The sequence below is a fragment of the Anas acuta genome, chromosome 1, assembly GCF_963932015.1.
Source record: "Anas acuta chromosome 1, bAnaAcu1.1, whole genome shotgun sequence".
In the NCBI taxonomy this organism is placed as follows: domain Eukaryota; kingdom Metazoa; phylum Chordata; class Aves; order Anseriformes; family Anatidae; genus Anas; species Anas acuta.
The window spans coordinates 86,705,379-86,732,915 of NC_088979.1; the positions used below are offsets into that span (position 1 = coordinate 86,705,379).

At 32.5% G+C, this 27,537-nt stretch overlaps 1 protein-coding gene across 14 annotated transcripts in view; it reads left to right on the forward strand.

Annotated features, from left to right (window-relative positions):
* DMD (dystrophin) overlaps nt 1-27,537 on the forward strand; it is a 1,220,482-nt gene that overhangs the window by 556,788 nt on the left and 636,157 nt on the right. For 12 of the 14 annotated variants that reach the window (XM_068686720.1, XM_068686803.1, XM_068686735.1 and 9 more), the window contains 7 exons: nt 2,392-2,571; nt 4,644-4,772; nt 6,543-6,713; nt 12,209-12,331; nt 13,895-14,032; nt 15,505-15,657; nt 16,590-16,772. In XM_068686720.1, coding sequence (XP_068542821.1) covers nt 2,392-2,571; nt 4,644-4,772; nt 6,543-6,713; nt 12,209-12,331; nt 13,895-14,032; nt 15,505-15,657; nt 16,590-16,772 — 1,077 coding nt within the window. Of the gene's footprint in view, nt 1-2,391; nt 2,572-4,643; nt 4,773-6,516; nt 6,714-12,208; nt 12,332-13,894; nt 14,033-15,504; nt 15,658-16,589; nt 16,773-27,537 lie in introns of those variants that run through there. The other 2 variants (XM_068686804.1, XM_068686800.1) reach the window with 2 other exon arrangements.

Below are 27,537 nucleotides of genomic sequence, written 5' to 3' on the forward strand. Positions count from 1 at the left end.
ACATAATATGTCAGATGTTATATTAGATGATGATGGAGGTTTTTCATGCCTCCACACTAACCTGTTAGTTAGTCCATGACTCATTCCATTTACCTGGTAAAGAAAGTAAAAACAATTTTTCGTGTTGCTAAACTACACAGCACATTTCTACCAAGACAGAAATATAAACTGTATGTTCCTATGTGCTTTTCCAGGAAAGTTAATTCAGACATGTATAGCTTCACAGCAGGTTAAATAGAAAGATTTGTCTTTTATATCATTTAATTGTTAGATGTGAACCTTAATGCTTCAAGAAATAGCATAATTAGAACTTAAAGTCTGATGATTAGCACAGTTACACAGTGGGAAGTCCTTGTTATGTCGCACTTTTGCTATGACAAGTACAACATATTTTTACCTTATAACAATCAAAAAAAGTTAACAAAAGCTAATTAAAATGAGAATTGTTAACATGAAAAATATATTGAGTAGGTGAACTGCTCTACTTACTACTCTTAATGCTCCAGTATTATGAATTTTCGTGAGGAAATGATACATAAAGGGTTGCAAAAAAACCCTGGTAACAACCAAATTTTGGCTTCAACTCCAGTGCAAACCCTAATATAAGACTGACCTCATGTAGTACCTCAGCTTCAGTAGTGCTTCAGTTAAGCTGGTCACTAAAATAAGAATAAACTACTTCAAATGAAAACGTCTGCCTCTTCTTGAACTATGTATTTACTGCATGTATTCATAATTCCTGTATCAGGATTGATTCTCCTTATGAAGTTCAAGCCAATATTCACATAAATAAGAGCACACTTTTAATTTTGAACAATCCAACAAATAGTGTCAGTGGCAGATCTTATCATTCCAAATATAATATGTGCAGATATTATGTGATATGATTATATTTTTTTCCAAAATAATCTGCTCCCACTAAAAGGCAGGAAATGTTTCATGTCACCTTGGACACTTTAAAATCACTGTGAGGACTTCACAAGTACACCACTGATAATTCTATGTTGATTTCAATGTGGCATGGTAAAAAAAAAAAAAAAAAAAAAAAATCAATAATTCAGTCCCCAGAAGCAGGTCTACACAGTACCTGTTTAATGTCACAGCTTTGGTCTTTGTACTTCCTGAATAAGTAGGCTGCTGAAGACAGTAACCAATCTAATGAAATGCACCAGGAGATGAATTAGGCCCAGCAGATTGCCATTGTTTGGAATGTATGCAGAAAAACTAACACGGAAAATGTGGGGGGAGAACTCAGCAGTGTGAATGAACTGAAAATTGGATGTGTGCAGCAGTCAATCTAACTAAGCAGAGAGATGATAATCTTTTTTCCCTACAGAACAAGGAAACAGTTATATTTATTAATGCACTTATTTCTAATCCCTTTTCAATACCCAAGAGTTTTTAAAACTGAATGGAACTCAGGGGAGTTCAAAGATAATTATAGAGGTTAGAAGAACAAAATCATCCATGAGAACATTGTCTTGAAGTTATAAACACCTAAAAGTAAAAAGGAGTGTCCAAGTGGAGCAGGAAATGACATTAATGAAAAGCAACAATCTTTATATGAAGGGCAATGTGTTATTTGTGCACATCTAGATTTTTTCTAAGGACAGAACAAAAACTTGTTGGCTGTTACGTGAAATGAGATGAGCAATATACTGAAGAGTGTGAGTTGTGTCTTTTTGCACAGTAGAGACAAGCTAAATCTTTCCACTTGAATTAATTTCTGTTATAATTGATAAGAAAAATGACATATGAGTAGAAAAATAGTCATTAAATATTCTATATTAAAAATTCATTTATAATTAGAAGACTGAGCTAGAGAACATATTTATCATGGAAGACGTTAATCATTGTGGGGTTTATTTGTCTTTTAATCAGGAGCGGGCCTGATAAGATTAGATTGCCAGGAAACCATATTCTCCAAAAGGAAAAGGCAGGTGGTATTATCAGGAAAAATTCTCTTTCATTCCCTACTATCAGCAGTATATATGTTATCATAATGCTTTGTTATTGTCCCATTTATTATGTAAACTATGTCATTTTATTAAATGCAAACTAAATATCTCAAGATAAATACTGTAAAATATAGATATTTAAAAAAAAAAGTATTAAAACTGTATTTTGAAAAATGGAATGAAAACTAATTCACAATTTTTAAGATGAAGCTGTTACTAAAAATTATTATGAGAATGTGAAGAACACTTACAATTTTATCAGAGTTAAAACAATTTACTTTTTACTTACCCTTCACAGAACATTTCCCCTAGTTATAGGAAGCAAAAGAGTATTTTTTAGTATGAGCTTACAGGTTGTCTGATCTTCTTGGTGTGGAGAATTTTTAATTTTCTGAATTTTTACTGTTTTACTGTTTTATTCTGCTTACTATAGGCAACACGGAAGGAGATTGAGAAACGCCAAGGCAATCTTAAGAGCATTGGTGATTTAGGAGAAAATTTGAAGACAGTGATGAAAGGAAAAGAAAGTCTAGTGGAAGATAAACTCAGTCTCCTTAACAGTAATTGGATAGCAGTAACTTCACGTACTGAGGAATGGTTCAACCTGTTACTGGTAAGAAAAATGCGTTTGTGCCCACATGGGTGATATCGGCACCCATATTGTAAGTGTTCATCCTCATATGATTGCTTTTTCTGGTGCCATAGAATATGCTTATCTAATACACTGATACAAAGACAATCAGGTTTTTGTTTTGTTTTTTTTTAGTACGTTGCATATATTTAAGATCAGACTCTTTACAGAGAGAGGGAGAGCTCTGTGAAGTCTTGTTTGTTAGCACTTCCCATTCTTGTCTTCTTGAGTGGTTCCTGGACTGTTTTTCTTTTTTTTTTTTTCCTGATGAATAAAATATGTTTTTTTGTTTGTTTGCTTGTTTTTACCAACGACCTTGAATCTTGAATATGAATAGAATAAAAGAAGTATTGAAATCAGTTAAATTAAGTCTTGGTATTGATACCAACAGCTATGGCTGTGTTTGGTGACATTAACATTTCTGCTTGCAGCAATAGTACAGTTTGGAAGTAAGTCTCCACTTGCATGTTGTTTTGGTCCACAGAGTAGATGTGGTGTGGTTGAACTGGATTAATTTCAGAGGCAAGTGAATGAGAAGCCCTGCTTAACATATATCTAAGGTGCTCAAAATCAATGATTTAGTCCTTCAGGACTCCATGAGCTTCCTTTGGGCATTTTTTTTTTTTTTTTTGTGCATATTTTGGTGGGAATATGTTAAGGGGACCAGATTAAGCCTTTTCCAAACTAAATCCCTAAACCACATTTAATACAGGCTCAGGAGCCCCAGCTGCTTAGAACTACTGGTAGTCATAAAACTGAATGCTTCCTTTAAAGTGATTCTGTCATAAACAGATGATGTCATAAACAGATTTTCCAAAGAATTCTTTGGAAAATTTATGCTGTTCCTATTTCTGACAGAATGAGAATGTAGTTTCAACCCAGAGAAACAGAAGTGGTTATAGGAATACAGTAGCCTTTATCAAGACTTGGCTTTTCAGAGCTTGATGTCTTAGAGCTTCACTGGAGACCAAGTGGATCTGAAAATGCTTCTGTGATGGATATGTAGCATCACTGTGAGGCTTCTTTGTCTGTAGGCAGCACGTAAGTGCAAGCGTCTGCTGATGTCTGCTCTATCTGGAAGACTTAAGAATTTGATTCAGTGTGATGTAGTAGCTCAGCTTCAATGTAGAACTGATTATAAGAAACATATAATTGAGTTTATAGACTGGTATAGATATGTATCACTTTCTCTCTCTTCTCTGAAATCTTTTGTTAATATTTACTAGAACCCAGGACAAAAAAAAAAAAAATGTATAGGAGAAGGAGTTAGTCTTTTACAGATGTTAGAACAGTGTAAAATACATATATGTACATGTGGTGGCCAAATGACAGTGATAGCAAAATCCTTGATCTCAAGTATGTGGTAAACATGTACTGCACAGGGATATAGTTCATCTGTAATTTTGAGTTGGATATGCATAGAACTCATTCTAGTGTGCTCACCAAAAAAGACAAAAGGTTTTCAAGTTTAAATATATATATATATTTATATATATCAGAATATATACTGATACTACAATAGTGCAAATAATACAATAGCTTTTTAAAAAGTAGAGTTGGAAAGCAGGGAAGTTCACTGAAATGTAAGTAAAAGGCTTATATACAAAGTAAACTTTCTTGATTGTGATTTTGCAAGTGCATCTTTGTTTCAAACTTAGTTTCAGTCAACTTCAGTGGCTCTCAGGAAAGAGTTCTCTACCTGTTTTTGTGGAAATTTCTTTTAACCTTCAGTAGGCCTGGCTATAAGCTTCCTGTTCCTCTCAGCAGTCGCACTGAGCTGCAGATGCCTGTTTTTTGCTGTGACTGTATCACCATCCTGCTTGTCTCTTTGGAAGCTTCTGTCTCTCCTAGAATGTCTTTTCAAGGAAATAATACATATAAAGTGAGAGCAAACACATAAAATAGATTCTGTCCTTCACAAAACAAGTGGCTATTATATAAAATAGTCATAGTTTTATAATATATGCATGTTTGCCACAGTCGGCACACTTATGACTATTATTTCAGTTCTGATTACTTTTTTTGTATGCAGTATTTACCTTCTTCACATACAGGAATATCAAAAGCTCATGGAGGCTTTTGATCAGAAAGTAGCTAATGTCACGACTTGGATGTATCGTGCTGAAATACTGTTGGATGAATCTGATAAGCAAAAGCCCCAGCAAAAAGAGGAAATTCTTAAGGTAAAAAAAAAAAAAATGTGATTTTCTGGAAAACATTAATTTTATTCTAAAAAGAATTATGTCAGAACTAGCATAGTTTGAAAGGTATCACAAATTGATTAACATTCTTTTCTCTGTGATAAAGCTGCCCTCTGGCAGCATGTAGATTTTTAATAAACTTGCACCACATATCAAAAGATAAATCCCTGCAGAAATAAAACTGGATATGTTATTATGTCTTGGGGACTTCATGGTGCATAGAACAGCATCTTATTAAACCTATGTTTGCTGAAAGATACTTCTTCTGCAGAGCCCCTTTTTTCTGTGTATTCATTTTTAGTTTGTTTTTTTTTTTCTCCTGTGATTCTTTTCTGGTATCTATGGTATCTGCATTTGATATCTCTGTCTTATGACTGTTATAATCCTCTAAATGCTGCTTGCATTGATGCCCATCCAACAACACAAACAATAATATCATATGGTGAACAAGCTGTGTAACAATGGGTTAGTGTATTGATCAGGAGATTTTATTTGGTCTGTTGCATCATTTGAACAACTGACGAAAAATTGACTTGTAAGGTAACTGTGACTGTTAAAATATCTTATTTAAAACAACTTCTTTGTTAAACAACTTCAAGTTGTGATCTATATGGATTTTTTTTGCTTCCAAAATCAGTGTGAAATTTTACCTTCTTTTGAACTCTGTGGTCATTACATATTATCTAAGAAAAAGTTTGAAAATCAAAATCAGAATTGTATTGCTGACACTAACATAATGATACCATTTACTAAAGAAAATCTTTACAAATTCCAAGGCAGTCATAGTTTCCAACCAGCACTTATGCAGAGCATAAATCAATGGCTCATTGATCTCAGAAGGATTACAGAACAGATGTTAGTAGCAGGTTGAACAATTTTGCCACCTCAAGGTACAAAGCACAGTTATTTTTGCCATCAATGCAGGTATATACTTGTATTGCACAAAGGCATTTCACAGTGAAACTCTCAGTGAAACTATCTACTAGTAGTATGATATGGCTGCCCATACTGATCAACTGTTGAAATTATTGCAGAAGAAGTATTGTTTTTTGTTTTTTGTTTTTTTTTCCTAATTTGTGATAGATTTATAGAAAAAAAAAAAAAGAAAAAAAAAATACTGATGTTTATCCTGTCGTTTTTCCCTACCTCCAATATGAGCATGAACAGTATTGAGAACAACAACTATTACATTGAGTTCTATAATGTGTGAGTTACAAACATAGAATCACAAAATGGTTTTGGTTGGAAGGGACCTTAAAGATCACTAGTTTCCAACCCCCCCTTGCCCCCAGCTCCCACCAGACCAGGTTGTCTAAAGCACCATCCAACCTGACCTGGAAGACTTTCATGGAGGGGGCATCCACAGCTTCTCTGCACAACCTGTTCCAGTGTCTTTACACAATTAGCAGCTCTTCTTACCTTTAGGGACATAAAATAATTGAGTGTACCCTCAGATATGCTGAGGATTGTATTATGGCAGATAAGAACCTGTCTAGAAATAATGTTCACCGTTATTTTCCATTCGAAGATCTTCAAACAGATATGTAGATACATTCCTGCTATAAATTTGAAGGGATGTATGTGAGAATGTTATCTAATGTATTTATACTGTATTTGCATGCTCATGCATAATTATCTGAATTTGCTTTGTGGTTTTGCTCCCTATTCCTTTGCACACTCTCTCTCTCTCTCTTTCTCTCTCTTTGCATTTATTACTAACTTCAAGCCCTGTCTCTTGCTCACGGACTGTAGCGCTTAAAGGCTGAGCTGAATGATATGCATCCAAAGGTGGACTCTGTGCGTGACCAGGCAGTAGACTTGATGACAAACCGTGGAGATCACTGCAGGAAAGTAATAGAGCCTAAACTATCAGAGCTCAACCAGCGATTTGCGGCTCTATCACAAAGAATTAAGAGTGGAAAGGTAGGAAGACTTGCTTCAATATGGAGATGCATACAAAATGGTATCTATATAAGGTGTGCAGCTAAGACTACTTACGGGGCTTCAGTTTCTCCAAAAGCTAAGCTTTTAAAGGAAAAAATGAAAAACCTAGGAATGGACATATTTTTTTTTAAATGTCAAAGTTGTCTTGTTTGTTTGTTCATTTGCTTGTTTGAGTTTGTTTGTTTGTTTTGTATTGAGGGACTTTTTCCATTATTACACAATCAGAACTGTTCACTGATTTTATATTAACATGTAATAATGGTTACCTCACTAACTTACAAAAATGAGTGTCATCTAGGAATTAATAAGATTCTTAATCTTTTCAAAGTTGTACGAGTAGCCTGTTTTATGTACATTCATTTTGAGCAGCTAATTTTCATTAAATGCACAATTGAATTTTTTTTTTCTGTGAGGCTGTCTCACCAAGATTTTATCTATAAATGTGTTTTTGTGTGTGTGTGTGTGTGTGGATGTATGCATATGCAAGCACCAACTATACTTCAGCCGGTTGGTCACCTCTACGATTGGTTTGAGTACTTTACTGAACCTGAATTGAGTAAGCATTAGGACATTTTTAGCCAAGTTGTTATTCTGATATGGAATGAGGGAGGACATAAACTACCTCCTTTCTCCATTGTTTATGTTACCTTTATTGCGGAGAGCTATTTGGCAGATTAAAGCAGGCAGGTTGATACATAGGATAGTGGGAGTGCATGGATCCTCATCTTAAATATTTGCTTGGCTAGTGTAATAGCACTGGAAATCAATGCACCAAAAGATCAGTGGCAGAGCAGGAAATAAGCCTTAAAAAAGCATAAGCAAGGAGACAGTTTTCATCTGCTACTTTGGGCTTGCATAGGGCTCAATGGCCTGTGTAACCAGCACATTCTTTGTGCATATTTGAGTTGATTTAGGTTTCCTTTGTGGAACAGAAAAGAGTATTTTCTATTAAAAAGCTTAATGAAAGAAATTGTTAAGTAATGTTAGTTATGTCAATGTTTGCTTGAAAACTTTAAAGTCAAGGGTACAGTTCGGGTTTTCTTTTCTTCAAAATGTTACAGAGTTGTACACTAGCAAACTGTAAAACTGAATAGTGGCATCATTATATTAACAAGTCATATTAATCTTAAATGCAAGGATTGCACAAAGGAGGATGTGTGAATACATCAGACCACTTTTTATAATCTCTGTTTGAGAAGTAGCATATGCCTTACTTTGATATTAGATACTGTTTTCTTAAAAAATATTAATTCTTGAAAATCAAGTTTTGTCTCATAACACATACAGAAAAATAAACAGCTGGATTGTTTATATCTGAGGTACTTTTGGCTGAGGTGAAAAGATTCTTTGTTTCATAATACGAGCAAGTTCTAACAATTGTCTGACAGTATTTTTTCGTTTTTGCTAGCTAACTGGATTATTTCTAAACGTTTTGCTCTTCGGGGTAGCAAGTAGCTTCTATGATTGAGAACAGAGTTACTGTCAGTGCTTGTTTTGACCAATCCAGTGTTTCTTTTTTAGATTTTATCGAATGGCAATAAGCAACCCATCTTTTTCAAAAGGCACACTACCTTTTCTTCACTGTTTTAACATAGATTCTAAGGTTCATAGATTCTAGTCTATGTGGATTCTACCCTCCACATAGACTATTGTGGGGGGGTAGGCACTGGCCAGCAACTGAGCACCCACACAGCAGCTTGCTCAGTCCTCACTTCCTCAGCAGGACAGGATAAGAATAGGAAAACTGAAAGAAAGGAAGAAGTAAAACTTACAGGTTGAGACAATTTAATAGATTAAAAGAGGGAAAAGAGCATGTGACACAAAGGTGATCACTCGCTTCCCCCACACAGACTGGCACAGCTAGTCTCTGACCAATGGCTGCCTTGGAAGTTGTACCCCACTTCTTCTTCATCTCTCTTGTGATTTTTTTTGTTTGTTTTTGTTTTGTTTTTTTTTGCTGAGCATGACATTATATGATATGGAATATCCCTTTGTTCAAATCAAGTCAGCTGTCCCAGCTGTCCCCCCTCCCAGCTTCTTTTCCAATCCTCAGCCTCCTTATCTGAGAGTGGGAACAGAAAAATGCTGTGCAAGCACTGTTTAGCAATAGCCAAAACACGAGTGTGTTAATCAAAGTGGTCTAGCAGCAAGTACAAAACACAGCGTTATATGGGCTGCTATGATGGAAGTTAACTCCTTCCCAGACAGACACAGTACAAGTGCATTTGAAAATGTACTATATATAATTGCTTCTGTAATATTAACTTGTTTATGTAGTACAAATGTTCACTGGATTCTGCATGGGGAAAGTAATATTCTTTTGTATTAGTAAAGCAATGCTAATTGCTTGACTAACTGACAACTACTTTTAGTTGTCATCTTTACTTTGAATGTCTGAAATCACTGTTAATGTTATTACATAGAAATTCCTAGATTTTTATAACTTTTTCTTTGTCCACTTTGGGAGAAAACTATGTCTGGAAGTAGGTGAATCATTAACACTTCAATAAAGTGAACTTTGTTAAGGTAAAAACTGTCACAGATTACCTGGGCCTTACACATCTCTTTCTCCTGTTATCTGCAGAGAACTTTCCTTCAAGAAGCCTTGTCATTTTGGTTCAGGAATTAGTGAAGTCCCCCAAACTTTAAAGGATTCCCAGACTGTGTTGTGGTACCTTTTTCCCATGAGGTCTTGGAAGATGATAATTTATTTTATTTTTTCCCCTGTCAGCCATCAGTAATATTTCAGCAGTTCCAGTGTCCTTTTCATTTGCCTATTACAGAAGTAAAAACTGTAGACAGAGGAGGACGTCTTGGCACAAACTCTGTTGTGACACATTTCTATTGTGAACATCTGCTAAGTGCAGTATGCATCCTTCTAGCTGTTGCCATGCTCTTCCATAATTCTGTAAGCATCTAGGGATGGTATGTCCTTTGATAAGGTGATGTGAAACTATTACTTGTTTTAGGGAATGGTGGGACTGCCTGTAGATGATTTATCATTGATTTACTGTTTGCATGGTACACTCTAGCCTCACTAAAAGAAGGGGAAAAAGATGCGTGTCCAGAAAAAGTGTCTTTAGAACATAGCCTACAAATGTCTTCAATGTGTCAACCTTCTCACTCAGAAGTTAAGGTTGTGTAGGCAAAATGAGTTGGAATGGCAGCATCTCCCTAAGCTTTATACTCTATATACTTAGTAAAATGAAAGTAGTCACTACAGCATATCATTTTAACTGTAGATTAGAATGCAGAGGACATTCTCTAGGGCCTGGGAGAATGGACAGCTTGGGTATGAATGACAAATATTATTTATAGTATTAGGTATTGCAAAAGATAGAGATGCACAGGCTTGTTTGTATTCTTGGTTATGTTACTGTCTTGCTGTATGCATTTGTAGAAAGGACAAAATTGCTGGTTTGTCCACTAGTGATGGTCTCGTGGCTTGGTTTGTCCACCTGTAGGGTCCTACTTTCCTTAGTCACGATTTCAGCTTTATGGGATGAAAAATCAGTAGTGGTGATATTGCACTTCTGTTTGTTTGCTTGTTTGTTTTACATGTATTATTTATTTATTTTTGGTTTATTCATACTTAGGTAGAATTATTCACTCTGCAATGAAATTGAAAAAAATCAAGAGGATAGTAAGCTCATAATCTATTTTCAGTCAATTCTCATCTGTTTGCAAATTATGTTTTCAAATACTAACAAGTATCAGTATAATAGTGAAGTAAATAAGAAATGGCATGTAAAGTCAATAAACTGTAGCGCATAATTGTTGTATCCTGAATTAATAAAATGAAGAGATAAGTAGATCATCGCGTACCGAGATTTAACATTTTTAAGTTTTTGTTGTTCTTGCTGTTGTTGTTGTTTGTTTGTTTTTGTTTTGTTTTTGAATTTAATTTAATTACTGGAATTTCAATTATCCTTTTTCCTCCCATTAACATTTTTTGTTGTTTCATTTTTAGCATCTGCCAGAGATTAGTAATTTTATTAGTTTTATTAGTTGATTTCTCTCTTATTGAGATTTAAGTACTTTTGAAGACATCCTTCAGAGCATTTGAGAATAAATTACTGTGTAGCTTGCTATTATTTCTACCTCAGTTGAAGTGGTTGCTGAGTATAGTTCTGTGCTTCTTGATGAAAATTTGTGAGCACAGTATGATTATATTTATGACAAATATCATACGTTATTATATTTCCATTAATGTGCAGAAGTATCCAAAATCTTTGTCATTAAAATGATCAGTAAGATTCAATTAAGGTATTTTTACTCCAAGACTTCTACCGTATCTGTAAAACAACTGAAAATATTTTATAGATCATCTGACTCTAGATGATGTCTAGTCTCTCTTGTTTTACTGAATAATTTTGATTGTTATCGTCTTGATTACGAACTTATGCTCTGTAATAAATGCCAATAGTGGGAATAGTAATAGAAAAGTGATTAAAAGTAGACAGTTGTACATCTGAGATCATAGAGCATAGATCATAAAGCATTACTTACTTTTTAAATCTAAATTTTGTGCCAGAATCTTCAAGTAATTCTCTCTTGTTCCTGCATTAAAATTGTTCAAAGAAGGAAGATTTTTTCTGTTGATCCTTTGCGACGCACCTAATAAATATGTTGCATATTATAATATGCAACAACCTATCCACAGGCACTGTGGATACTACTCAGGTAGCAGGTGGATAAAGGATGGTGTATAAGTGGATCATTTTTAGAGTTTAAAACTGAATGCTAAAGTAAACCACCCTAATTTATATTGTGATTCATTTTGGAGGAATTGTGTCTATTTTATTTGGTTGAAATTTTTTTCTACCTCAATTTTTGTTGAGGCTTTTTTGAAACAAGTGCTTTTAGTGCCAGTTTTGTTTTCTGGTTTGTTTGTTTAGATGTCACAGAGCATAATCTTTGCATAATCTTATACAAAGATTAGCTGTCTTTTGTTTTGAGACGGATGCTGTATAATTAACCTGGCATTTTTGCTATTCTTTTTGACAGAACCATGATTTTAAAACACTGAAACAAATTATCATGAAATTGTTCTCAATTGGTAGTAGGAAGTGGTTATTCATCTGAATGGATTGCTTGTTGCTGTATAATTTCTGACAAATCACATTTAGCCAAGTAGAGTCAACATTTAATTTTTTAGACAAATTGTCATGTTACACTGCTTATCTGAACCTATTCTTACACACAGATGTGAGAATATCAAATTTTAAAAAAATATATTCACTCTCCACAGAATTCTTGTATTTTCCTACATGAAAAATCTAGACTATCATTGAACACTGATCTTTATTTCTGTGGGTAGTTTGAGTTGTATGGTATAGATGATTTTCCATAAGATTAAAAAATGACTGTTGTTGTAGTTATACGGGGTAAAACAGATGTCTCTTCTGGTTTAGGTTTCTAACAAAGCTGTTAAATATGAAATTTAAATAGTCTCTGTATTTTTTCCATTTTAGCCCTTCATTCCTTTGAAGGAATTGGAACAATTTGACTTCGATATACAAAAATTGCTTGAACCACTGGAGGTTGAAATTCAGCAGGGGGTGAATCTGAAAGAGGAGGACTTCAATAAAGATATGGTAATTTGGTTGAAATGGAAGTCTGAGTGAAGTAGGCAGGGAGATGAAAAAGACATGGGTGAAAATGAGAAACTCCCATATTTATATTAAGATTTTGTGATATGACTTGGACAAAATTTTATTGTGTTAATATTATAAATTCAAAGTTTCCAAGTTAGTTTATTAGTTAAAAGTTTTATTAGTAAGATTACAGTAAATTTTATAAGAAAAACATTTTCCAAATGTTTTTGAAAACACTAAGCACAGCAGAAATGTTACCTGCAATGTCCTGTACAGGACAGTATTAAAAATCAGGGAACGAATACCAAAATCTCTGTAGCAGTATACAGACAATCAAACTCAGGATGCTGTATCTAATTGGGCAACATAGTAAGTTCAATGGAGACAAAGGCTAGGTAATGACCGCTGAGAGAAATGGAATGTGGGCAGATTAGTTCTTAGCAAATCTGATCATAACATCTATTGTGAATAATATTTGTGGATGTTGCAAGTTTTATTACTTACGATTGCTATTTGTGAGTAGTAATACCATGTGTGAATATTCAAAAAAAGAAAAATATCACACAAAAAAAGATGAGAAAATGCTGCTGTGCTTTGCTACTGTTGCCACTGTTGTGTGTTCTCTCCAGAGTGATTTTCAGAGGAATGACATTTCTTGCATGGTCATTGACAGAAATTCATCTTTAGGATAAGATGAATCCTCAGCAAGAACGAATATGAATTTATTTACAAGCAATATAAAAAATTGGTATTACTTTTCTGTTAAGGGAATTTTTCAAATGTAGCTATCTCATATCAATGCTGAAAGGAAATCTTTATATATAAAGATTTGTATATATTATATATAAATACATATTTATATTTATATTTTTAAAATATTTCATATATATATTACTTTATATATATATATATATATATTTTTTTTTTTTTTTTCCAGGAAAAACATAAGCAGTTTGAGGTAGTATTCACTGTAGTGATAAATACTAAGTGAATGGTAGGGTAATGTTCCACTGCTTCAGCATATTTTGTTCTGTTTCTTTACATGGAATGTTTAGCATATTTCAAGAGATAACTGTCTCCAAATCTGTGGTATAGACTTAGTTCCTGTGTAAAAAGTGCATAGTGCATATTCAGTGACAGAATAGGTGTTTTGAATTGTGATAATGCTATTGTATGAAATGCTTAGGAATCACATGGGCCCCTAGCATACTGGTAATTTCAGTGACTACTGTCAATTATGTAGAATATTTTACATCTATCTATTCTTTCTGCTCTAAAGTAAAAAATACTTAACCTTTTTCCTGTGAATGTTTTCATCATGTTATCCTGGATGCTCTGTAAGATTTAATGTCAAACGTGTAGGTGTTCAAATACTGTTTACTTGTACCTCTCAAGTTAAAAGTTATTGGGTCTTCAGTGTAGAACCACAAGTAGTTCTTAGATGTTTACTTTATCAGAGGAAGTGTATGTTTATATGTCCAGATCTCCTAGTACTTATGTAATAGTTAGATTAAATGCCCATTTTACCTGTTTTTTGTTGTTGTTGTTGTTGTTTTAAATCAGAGTGAAGATGATGAGAGCACAGTGAAAGAATTGCTGCAAAGGGGTGACACACTTCAAAAAAGAATCACAGATGAGAGAAAACGGGAGGAAATAAAGATAAAACAACAGCTGTTGCAGACTAAACATAATGCTCTCAAGGTATGAGAGCCACAATTATAAACATATGCAACTAAAACTGGTTTTTGCTTCATTTCAGGGCAATGCTCTGTTAAGTTAAATGGATCCTCGTTACTATTTAGAGATAAGTCATTTGAAATTATTCAGCTATAAACATATATTTGCCTCTACAATTCTCTTGATGCCTTGGAAAGAGATTTTAAATATCTAGTTTAACAAGTGCTGTTTTGTCTTTAGTGTTACAACCGGGGATTGCCAGTTGGACTGCAGTGATTTTTTTTTTTTTTTTTTTTAACATTATGCGTGTTTTATGTTTCTCCAACAGCAGTGAAGACCTTAGCTACAATCAGACCTCACGAACTTAGATTTTCGGTTTTAGAACATGCTTGTTGCAACGAATAAGTTGTTTTAATAGTTGTTTTAATTCTTTAGGGAAAAAAAAAATTACCTTGTCCTCTTTCAGGTGGAAAAGTACCTCCAGCCTCTTTAAAATAATGAGTGATAGGGTAGACAGACCTAGCAGCTAAGAGGCTGAAAAAAATAATGTATCTAAATTCTGTGTGATTTCAAAGCTGGAAGGAGGTATAACCATATGATACTATACCTAGAAACAGCTACAATGAATCCTATTTGGACAAGCTGAGAGATGTAATTGGGAGTGTCATCCTCCCAGGGAAAAATAAAAGTGAGGAAAGGAAGAATTTTGTAGATGGAAGGTCACCTTCCTCCACTTACCTGGAGGCAGAGCTTCTAGCTACTGGAACAGAATTTTTCATGTTTGTGGCAGGAATAATTTTTCTGTCTCTTGAAAATTTTCATGTAGTTCTTCCTGTTTCCAAGAGCGTGGTCTGGTTATGCTTATTATCACTTATTTTCAAGCAGCATATTTTTTTTTTTCCTTTCGATTTCATTTCATGGTTTTGCAGATCTCTGTGAATTTCATAAAAGAATAGCAGTGATATATATATATATATATATATATATTCATCCACATTTCATGAAAGTTATAAACACTTTCGATGTGTAAATGATCTTTACTTTAGAAAAAGGAAACCTGTTATTACATACATTTCTGCATTTAAATGATTTTCTTTTGAATAGCTACAGAATTTATATGCAGGCTAGAACTTCACAGGAGACCACAAAACAAGAAATCCCACTTATAGCTAGATAACAGGTGGGCTGTGTTTCCATCTGTCCAGTAAGTATTTTGAGACGTGTATTATATATAAGAATATTGATATTTAAGTCTTAACTTCTCTAAACATTGGTGACTGTCTCTGGCTTATTCAGCTACATTTAACAGGTAAAAATAATATGTTAAACTGATGAAAATACTCTGTGTTCAAGTACTTACATACTTGATTTAAATATCAACATCTAATTATAAAATAGTGGCCTAATTTTCATTTTTCCCTTCAGTATGCACACATGCCAATTCATATTCTATAAGCCTTTAATTGATATTCTAATAATGTCTGCACTGTGAACAGGACTTGAGGTCTCAAAGAAGAAAAAAGGCTTTAGAGATATCTCATCAGTGGTATCAATACAAGAGACAGGCTGATGACCTTATGACATGGCTGGATGACATTGAGAAAAAGTTAGCCAGTCTACCAGACCACAAAGATGAGCAGAAGCTAAAGGTAATGTTTTGAGATGACAATGGTAGATCTTTTTGAGTGATCATTTCTTAATTTAAAAGATGGAAATAAAACAAATATTCTAATAGATGTAGAGAATTATCAGTTTAGTACTTTATTTTTGATTTATTATAAAGCAAATAATAACAGTTTGTATTCAAATTAACATTTCTTTGTTCTGCTATATCTTGTATTTGTTTGTTGTATGGATTGTTACGTAAATTCTTTGAAACACAGTAAATAATTTTTTTGTCAATATGGAGTGTGCAATGTATTAAGAAGCATCAAATGTTTTTTTAGTAAAAATTGTAATTGATTTTATGTATCTTTGTTCCAGATGAACAAATGACTTACCGATATACGGATGACCTCTTTCTCATGTTAGCACATTCATTTTCATCAGAACATATTCACATGTCACTGTCAAACTCTATAGATTTATTTACATGCTGTCAAAGGTTTTCCTAGTTTATTTTGCATCGTGTTTCTTTGCTTCATTCTCTGTTGAGTTTCCCACAGAGTAAAATAGGAGTTAAGTGATATGTTAAGGATTCAAATAACATATTTGTAAACTGTCCAAACACTGTTTGTCCTGAATATGCTGAGCCTTACCGATAAAAAAATAAAATTAAAAAAAAAAAAAAAATTCTCCAATTGCCCATCTCAATGTAGCAAGAATCAGGAAGTGGAAACTGTTGGCCTTTGCTAACTAGTTTTCAGTGTGTACTAGTTGTTAGTTTATCTACAGCCCATCTCCAAGGGCCTCAATCTCAGTTATTTTTGCTTTGTTTAACTGTAAGATAACAAATAGCTGTACATTTTAATTGCAACAATAAAATTGAAGTGGAATTTCTGACAGAATTTTTTTGCTAATTTTAAGTTGATTGATCTAGTTAGCTAACTGTCCTGGGCCCTGTATTGGTTTTGCTCACTAGGAGATTGATGGAGAATTGGAGAAGAAGAAGGAAGATCTGAATGCGGTGCACAGGCAGGCTGAACGCTTGTCTAAGGATGGGGCTGCAAAAGCAGTGGAGCCAACCCTGATACAGCTCAGCAAGCGCTGGCGAGATTTTGAGAGCAAATTTGCTCAGTTTCGAAGACTCAACTATGCAGAAATTGTGAGTTGTTACTGGCAAACCCATATGTTTGCAACTGCTACTACTAACAGAATCCTACTAACATTGAGAGCTTCAGGGTCAGTGTCAACTCTTCAGATACTAATAAGAAAAACAGTATTGTTTGCAACTGGGGGAATCTTTATATTCTAATACAGTAGTTCTCTGTTTTGGTCTTAAAATTGCCCTTAAGTTACATTAGCCAGTTACAGAAAACTCAGCAATGAAAAGCTCGTGTTTATTTCTGTTGCCTCATTATTTTTCCATAACATTTTCCAGTTTAAAAAAGTCAGTTTGCCATGCATGTATTTTGTTCAGTAAATGTGTAAATCAGAAATAATGTTATTTTCAAACTACCCATCCCATGCCAATTTTAATTGTTTTTTAATTTATCCATGATACATATTATACCTAGAAATATAGAAGAGATTAGAAAATTTCTTCTTGCAATATGCATACATGGCCTCTTCTTCAAATGCTTGAAGAAGTGTTTTCAAATCCTTGAAGAGGAATGTTATGCAAGAAACTTTTAAATAGTTTTAGATTGAATGGGATGAAAACATCATTTTCTGAGCCAACTTAATGTCTTCTGATTTTCAAGGGTTTAATTATATATAAAATACAATTATTCTTACTAGTTTATTTATGCTGCAGTAACTGGATAAATAAAATGTAAATAAGCTGTCACCATTCCAGGCTTATGATCAAAATAGATACTGGGCAAATTATCCATTTGGAAGGTTGCAGAAGATTGGTTTGGCACACATATGGCAGGTTTTGCTTGCCATTCCTACTACTGTGCTTATAGTCGTTTGACTTTTTGATTTTATAGGACTTAACAGAAGTTTTGTAACTGTTTGATATCAAGTAAGTTGTTGCATTATGTGCTCTTCTGAGGTCTTAAAAAAGCTAGTGGAAAAGAGGTGTTTTAACAAAATATAATTTTAATTATTCTTAAATAAATAAAATTTATCTCTTGTTGACTACAGAGAGTCCATATTAAGAGGGCAATGAATATCTAAAACCAAAAAGTGTTATTTCTGTTTTATATGTGGTTAGTCATGTTTTAAAAAAGAAAAAGACTTCCAAAAATCAGCAATAATGTATACACCCTTTTTGTCAATACAGCCCTCTGATGTACTGAGTCTATATATATAGTCTGTACTAACCCTTATTTATTTTTAACTTTTCTACTATTAAGTTTTGTCATTTATATATAAAAACAGTAATTGGGATAGCTATGCAGTTAATGGAAACAATCGGAGAAACATTAACTTTGGTTTCTATGTTATTAAATCTTGTTCCATCTGATTACTCTTTTCAGTTTACTATGGTTTATATTAAAGTTGATGGATGTAATCAATTGCAAGTCATTTTATTGGTGTGGAGCTAGAGCAGGCTTCACTTTCTTTTGTAAATAAGTATTTTTTTTTAATAATGAATATTTTTGTTTTTTTTTTGTTTTTTTTTTTTTGTTTTTTTTTTGATAGGAAAGAAATAAGAATGTACAGTTTATACAAATATATGTTTTTATATCACCTAATATATATATCACCTATATCACCTACCATGACAGTAAACAAGTATATCCATTATAAAATTTTACCAGCAGGATATATCAGCATATGTACTTTTAAATTGGTCACTGGAATACAGTCATTGACATTTTAGTGATGTAACCATTACATGTATTTTTATTGTTAAAATATATTATTTATATAATACATTTATATCTTATAATCATTAAATGTTTAAGTATTTTTTATATTTCATGCAAGAATACTACTTGTTAATATTTATCTGTGGAATGAGGACATTATTCAAAGAAATTTACATGTGTACAGGAGTACAGTAATATAATTACTGTATACTTTTCATTTCTCATGAAAAATACCCATCTCTATTGACCATGTTGGTCTAACATATGACATATGTTAGAAGTTTCACAGAAGCTACTGAAACTGGTGAGAGGCAGTTTATTTTCATGGCTCAAGTCACAATGATGAGAAGTGCAAGACTTGTTACAGTTTTAATTTTGGCTTTGCTAAATCGTTGAAACAAAGTGAATTTCTTGACTTTTTTTCTCTTTCTTATTTTCAAAGAAAGTACCTACCTCACAGGGATGTTGTGAGGATTAGTTAACTGTTTGTTCAAGATTTGAAAATATAAAAGAAAAACAAAAACTGTTCACTTGAATACATGCATATGCCAGCAAAAATAATCTTCGCAGAGATTTTATTTTTTAACCACCAACTGAATAAAACCATATAATAAAAATATATAAATGAATTTATTTTAAAAGAGGAAAAAAATAACATTTCTGCATTTTTCATTTGTAATTAATTATGTATACAATAATACTTATTAAATAATTGAAAGTTGTTGTTATAAAGCAATGAGGATTTAGCTGTACTGTATATCTTTCAATTTCTTGTGATTCATTGAATAAACTAAGCAAGATGCTGCCTTTAAATATGTGGCTTGATGACAGAATTGCTCATTTCTTGTTTGTTGGAGCTAACATAATTCTGATACCAAAATGTGAAATTAGAATAATCATGTTTCCCCTGACTTTACTTTTCACCCATTTTTGTTGGGAAGTTCTGTCAAAAGGATACGTAACTATATACATGTAAGAATTGATTCTCGCTATCATGGTAAATTCTCATAAAATTTTGATTCTTTCACAGATAAGTAGTAGTCAATATCCAGCAACAATTTGACAAATATATACATGTGTATATATATGTATGATGTATGATATAGAAGATTATATGATATATATATCTGTATATACATAAAAAAGAATGTTCTGTGACCAATTTTTTGGTATGATGTAGTTGAGAACAAACTTAAAAGATAAAGTAAATCTATATTCCGCTGCACAAAAAGCTTAACTTTTTTCCTTTTTTACCTCAAACACCAAATGTTCTTTTTAATGCCAATTTGAGATATAATTTAATTTGGTATAAGTTAATTTGGTCACATGAAAAATTTCAGTGTAGTATGTAATTCTTTAGTTAAAATAGGGTTTTATTGTAATAACAGATTAAACTTGATAAATAAGCAAAGCTGCTCCAAATTACATTGAATGGGACAAAGTTACTGGCGTTCATGTTGTTTTAAGAGTTTTTTCTCCCACATTTTTTATATGTACATAGAGTTTTTATATGTACATGGAAAAATAAACTGTGGGCAGAAAAATCAGTTTTTAGTGTGTGGCAAATTTTAGATTCCTTTATTAAGAAAAGCTTAGAGTCGTCTCTGCTAAAAATTAAAATGATGATTAAAACATCAAATCCCAGTGAAATTCAGGTAAACTGAAGATGCTTTTCAAAAAACAAAGCCATTAATGTTTAATGCTAGAGCAGTATGCACTTTTGAATAATAAAATTGCATGTCTGTTTTACAAAAATGAAAGTAATAACATTAGGGAGGTACAGGGATATTTATTTCTAAATCATCTTTGCTGAATCTAAAATCATTTAAGATTTCACAGTCACAGTCACAGTCACAGAAAAGATACCAGTCCCCATTGAGACAGTCTAAACCTAAATCTTCCTAAATTATTTATTTATTTATTTTTACAATAGTTTGTCATTATTCCAGGGTGATAAAAATAATATATTTTCAGAGAAAAAGCTAGATTCACGTAGTTTAATTCAAATCTGGATCAAAATCATTTATTGATAAATGAATTACTCATAAATGATTACATTTGTTTTAGTTAATGCCCGTGTTATAGATGTTTTTTTCAGTGCTTTCATTTCAGCAGTCTATGAGTATGCTTATGTCATCAATCAGCTTAGACTTGTTTTTATTGCAATGACTGAGATTACTCTGCATGAATACTGAAGTCCTTTATCTTTAAAAAATAAATATTTTGTGAGATGAACATAGGTGCAGAACCTACAATATAAATTCTTATTTTATATGTCCTATTACCATACTTTATCAAGTTATCCAAAATTCTTTCTGCTTTCATGTACTTTCATTTTTTCTGCCTTGGGTGAACTATGTATGCTGTTAGTAGTAAGGCAGATATTTTTAGGACAGGAGGAATATTATTTTTGCAACCTAGTAACAACTGTCAAAATTATATACATATTTGTGTATATGCCAGTGAAAAAATAGGCGTACATCATTTTAGTAATTTCATTGGTGAAAAAAAAAAAATATATATATATATATCGGAATTTATGTTAATTTTACTTCTGAAATATATGGGCCAGGATTTTGGCCATCCTGGGAACAATAATAAAGTTGATCAAAAGATAAACATCAAGAGAGTGTTTTTCATACCAATTAGACTATGTGGTCCACAAGAATGTGAATAAAGAAAATAACTATACAAAATATTTATTTATGTCTGCAAGGTAAGTGGTTTAGACTGAACAGTTAAATGTAATTACCTGCTACATGAACAAAATACCAGTATTGTTAGTACTTACTATGAAACAGATATCGTAAATTTCATTTTCCAAATAAAATATATTTTTCTGTTAAAGAGTCTATAAAGCATTCAAACTACTTGTCTCCTAATTGGGTGATCATTTAGGTGTGAAAGTATGTAATCAATTTCTGGAACCAGGTTAAGGGCTGATCAAGTTTACATCTGAAATTCAAGAGTTTGAATTAAATTGAAGAGTTTCACTCTTTTAAGGGCATCTTCCAGTTTTCAATTAGTATTTCCCTGTGGAGCTCCATTTTCTTCACTTAAAGAAATCTAAGATTGTTTTTACTGTTAACATATGTTTACCTATACAAATATTTTCTAAAATATAAATCCAACATTAACTGAAATAAATCTGTCACAGTTAGATAAGCAGAAAACCTGGTGTCCTAATTATGTGTCTTCATCCAAATAATGTGAATTCTTCAGTGCTCATGTGCTATTATCATTCTAGGTTATTCAATTGTCGCAACCAGCAGCATTGGAATGAAATGAGTGTTTTCTCTTATCATTATTTAATTGTTTCTTTCAGTAAATGAACTAGTAATGGGTGCCAAAAAGATGGGAAAATCTAATTTGTCTTTACTGGCATGAAGAGTTGGGGAGAGGATGAAATGAAGAGTGTTAGAAAAGCAAAACGGGAAAATACCTAATGGAATAAAAAAGACAAGAGCTCTATAGTGATGGATCAGAATAGTTTCTGTTTCATGTTTGTGCATTGGAGGTCTCAAGGACTGGACAAAGGTGATCCTGTGACACCACTGAACTTCTCTGACATTTCCAGTGGCAGCTGTTTAAACAAATAGCTTTACACAGTACAGCTAAACACTGGCCTTTTTTGACTGTGGTCTGAGAGGAGTGGGGATGAATGTGAATCTTTGGGAAGAGAATCACATCTCTTTACATGAGTTTTCTAGCATCCATCAACATGGAAATTTGTAAACATTACTATTAGAAAATGCATTTAAAATAATTTAATTCTATTTCAAATACTTCTAGTTTTATGTCTAATCTAGGATTCAGGCAAGAAAGCTAGAGCACTGAATTGGATGTACAATGTATTGGATGTAGCTGAAGAGGAGCTAGCTTTAAAGGTTCATTTTAAAATGCACTCTGCCTTCTCTGTGTCTAAGATGAATATTTACACTGTCATGGTAATGTAAGTGAAGTTCACCTATAGCCTTCTGTAAGAAGTGGAACAATCTGCTATAGTATTTTGAGTTTTATCCTATAGTGATTTTATCTTCTCTCTTATTTGCTTATTAATGCTGTATAATATTCACTATCTTCACTGCAAATCTACAATATTTTAATAGAGTGAAGTTAAAAAAAAAAAAAAAAAAAAAACACGACTATGACAGAACTTTACAGAAAAGTTTTTTCTCTGTTTTCATTATGTTATAGTCTTTAATGAAGTGATCTGAATTACATTCCATAATTTGAAAGAGAAACTCAACACCTTTAACTCATCATATGGCAAAAATCTTGCCACAACTTGTCTAAGGTTGCCTTAGGATCCTGTCTTTAAATTATATGAAGTGGTTATTAGAATATATTTTTAACCATGTCACAGTCTTTTCTTATTGTTCTCTGTATTGTAGAGATGGAAACAAGACTGGCAGCCTTTGGTTATGGAATCATGTGACAACATAGTTGTCTCTCCTTTCATTTTTCTTTGGCCAAAATAGCATTATCCCTGTATAATATTTCCTTCCTTATAATTACTTAGCTATTGAAAAAACAAACCAGCTAATTGCCATCTTATTTTCACTGGTATGTCGTAATTTATTATCATAATAAATTACATGGTGAGGAATTTACTGTCAAAATTACTTTGTTATACTATTGAATTAAATAATAAGGGGAAAGACCTGCTGCAGAGTGATCTGGCCCTAAGTGACAGTATCTTTTTAAGAGATGATGTTCATCTCCTGTCAGCAATTAAGGATGTCAATGTCACTTACTCTTTTTTTTTTTTTTTTCTTTTTTAATGGATGTATCTGAGTACATTTATAAAGGTGCATGTCAAAGTAAATTTCTATATGTGCATTATGATTGTTTAATATCTATGTAGGTATATTTAATTACAGCTGGATTGACACCAATTTCATGCATGTTATTTTAAAAAATCAGTCTGACTGAAAAACTTATCATTTTGCATATTCTCAACTCTACAAATTTATATTACCTTTTCTGTGAAGAAATAAATAAGGAAAGTAATTAGGTAATGCTTTTTAACATATCTGGAAGGTGACACTGAGGCTTAGGATCTCACTTTTTAAAGCTGCTAGCACTATAGCTCTTACACTATAGTGGTACTTTAACGGTATTTTTAGTTTATTTTCTAAATTATATCAACAAACAATTGACATGTAGTTATCATAAATATCTTCAAAAATAGTATCACAAAGCAACAGTGAATTTAAAAATGGATTCATCAATTTAGACATCAAATGAGCTGCATTCTAACATATCTATGTTTTATTTAATATATGTTCCTCAGTGGTCAGTCCTCAGATTTACAGATAAAATTCAAAACAGTCCTAAACTTTCATGCAGAGGTGACCATGGCACCTCTGCTGTCTTAATAAGTCAGACACTACTATGTTGAACAATATTTTATCCTAGAAAGGCTGCCCACTAGCATAACATGTAGAAGCTTGTTCTGTCACAATCTATGCTGTTTCTTCTCTATACTATCCTAGAGAAACAGTTTTGAAATTCTGTTTTGATGAAAAATATTTCAAAATTCCTTCCATTCTTAAGGTTAGCTTCTACTGCGTGGGAGAATTTGAGTGTATATTGCTGGTTTAACAACCTATAGACACTGTCACAATTGGTTACAAGGATATAGGACTGTGTAGAAGAACTCAATTTTCTAAAGTGTCAATTAAATACTTCCTTAAGTATTCCTTAAAAGGTATGACATTTCCTTGATAATGTATGTATTTTTGCAACTGTGACAAATATTACAATTTGAATGGCAGAAATGCCTAACAGCTCTATGGATTAATTTATTCTATAGTTGGAGTATAAAAACTTTAAGATACATTTTGTCTGCTGAAGGTTTATCTATGAATCGCTTCCAAACATCTTTTCCATACAAGATTCTAAATACATATTTTTAATACCTGTTTTAAAGCCAGTCTAGGATGGAGATTTTGTAGTGTTCTGGTTATTTTTTTTATTTTTATTTTCATTCCAAGATGTAACATGAGTGCCTAAGCATTTACTTATTTGCTGATTTCTATTATAAAGATATTAAGATACCAATTTCTTCTGTGGACAGAGGTATGCATGAAAAGGGGTAAGAATTATAAAATGCTTCCACCGTGCTATGTAATTAAGTCATCTCCATCTAAGTGCATTACTATACAACACAAGAATTAAATTAAATGGTTCCAACATTCAGCTTCTTTTAGACAAATATGTGGGTGCAAAATCAGCTGAGTTATATATAAAATGGATCTTGTATTATTTTTGAAATGTGCTTTTATTCAAACATAATATATTGCAGTTCCTTAAATTAAAAAATAAAAATAAAAATAACAAGCTTCATTTTCTAGATTTAATATCAAATTGTGAGTGATTTGGGAACCAGTTGTTTGTGAAGTATTAAATAGACAATGTCTCTATCTTTTGACCCACAGATAGGGACTGTACATGGCCTGAGCAGTGTTGTTTTAATGAATAATGAATTATAGTCTTTCTTTTTTTTTTTTTAATTCCTTTTTAGTTTAAGGTACAAATGTCTTTTTTAAGTCACATGAAACTGACATACAGACTTTCAATTTTGAACTACTGCAATTAATGAATTGTGACAATGGGTTTTTTATCAGAAGTAATTAACATATATGCATAGTTTATTTCCAACAAGACATTTTCTAAATCCCAGTAATTCAAATCAGTCAATTATGCCATAATACTATTAGATTTTGTCTTCATGAATGGTAGCATTGCAGATATGGCATAAGATGGGCATTATATATCTTATGTATGTATCACACACATACTCTATTTTCTTATATTTTTTGAAAGACCTGGTTTATGTCACAGAGAATAATAAAGTATACATGTATGTCCCATTACATTTGATATTAATTTCTCTTTGCTTAACAAATGGATAATGATAGAAGTTGGCAGGGTTAAAAATCAATAGCAGAACTGCACTTAGAATATGACAATTTCCAATTTGTGCTAGCTGCATTAGCCTCTCCTTTGTGTGAGTGCTAGGAAGTCTTCAGTAAGGAGCAGTGAGTAAATTTTCAGATAAGCTGCAGCTGAGTTCAATGTGCAGCAGCACCAATGTGCAGCAGGTGAGGTACTGATTGTGTCCAGATATGGACACAATTATCTAAACCAGAATAAAATATAATCACTGTTAAGCAGCCGGAAAAGGAAAGGGGATTACCAAAGCTGTTCATTTTACCTTTCCATACATGATATTTTACATATCGTGGGCTCTAAAGGCTTGAGGGTTTGCAGAATACAGAGGATTCACTGCAGCACCAAAATACTTTGTCTTAGTTTTTAAGTTATATATGTATGTCCTTGAGGGGAAAAAAAATGGAAGAGAAAAAAATGAAAAGAAAAAAAAAAAAAAAAAACAACAACAAAAAACCATGAAGTTAACAAAGTTAAAACTGTGAATACCACCAACATAATAACTAATTACTTTAGGTTAAATGTTGAAAATTAGTCATTATAACTGGTGTCTCTATCTCTTTCATCTCAAAGTAAATAATGCATTCAAAGGGTGCAAAAAGAAATGAGGGTAGAATAAAAATTCTTCCAAGTCTTTCAGCTAAGAAACCATAGGGATCTATCCACTCCACCATACAGAGCTCATCAGAGTGTAGCATGATTATCAGACTTTTGGGGAGAAATCCCACAACTTAAGGTTTGAAGAACAGGGAACAGACCTTTTCCTTATGGAGAAAACCTTATCATTTAATTCAAACTCTGAAGGTCAAAAGTAGAACAGTGAAAGTAAATTCACTCTGGTCTATATACGTTGATTATAGTTTTCAAAATTGAATCCTGCAATTTTCTATTGCTATTTCTAGCATGTAAAATTTTCTGAAATGTTTTCAAATTAGTGTTGTTATGAAGAACAGTTTCATTTTAACTGGTTTTATTTCTTTTCATCTATAGCTCATAAAATAAAAAAGAATTAATACAGCATCTCTCAGACAGTAAAATATGCCTGAGTGGTGAAGTCTTGTTAAGATCTAAATCACTCTGTCCATGAATGACTTTCCATTCTAACAGAACACAGATCTCTGAACTGATTGAAGGGAGGAGTGGGCAAAATGATTCCTGGTTACTGTATCTGTATATCTGATATCAGTCAGGTTAGGTTTCAGGTTTTTGATTTTCCTTTGTTTTGAACTGTGTACTATAAAGAAAGAAAACTATAAGAGAGGGAAAAAAAATAAAAAGTGGTTTAAACAACGTATTTTTCCAAAACTAAATTCTGTCACATTTCAGCGTTGGACTATCAATAAAATGTTGACTAGCTCTTCTGTTGAAATCCGTCGACCTGATATTCATTCACTAAGGAAATGTTTCATATGCAAACACTTTGTTTGCACTCCTCAATATAGTGTAAGTCAAAATACTTATCCCCTGGAACTTACTTGACTTAAAAAAATGAAAAAAAAACAAACAAACAACCTTTTAGTACTTGGGTATTAGCATAGATTTCACTCTTAGTTTGGGGCTACTGTGCTGAATATAATCATATGTATTATAAAGTTACAATTTTTATATGTCACTGATGAAGTTGGGTACAGTCATTTAATGTCCGTGTTTTAAGTATTGCAATGTGCAAACCTTCATGGATTATAATCATGCATAAGTAGCAAAATCACATGAGAAAATAATAGTTAGTTTCTCACTTGAAAATGTAAAAAAAATTAAAATTTATTATTTTTAATATATTTTGAATCTTCCAAATGCATTTTAGGGCCTTGACTTTATGAAATTACATAAACATTGTATACATTTTTTGTACGGATGGATAACTTGTTTGTGATTGACTAAGGCCATCCAGTCTTAAAATAATAATTCCATATTCTCTGTATCATTCTGCTCTGCCTTTTAAATATATACACACAGGTAAGATGTGGTAGCAGTAATGAAGATACAGAATTTATCTTTCTCAACATCAGCTGACATGATCTCTCACAGTCGGCAAAGAAATGAGTGTATAAAAGATTCTTTACATATGAATATGTATTTCAAAGTACTTTTATTGATCTCTGACACCATTTGATAACTCTTTTGCATTTTTAATTCTTTATCTGATAGATT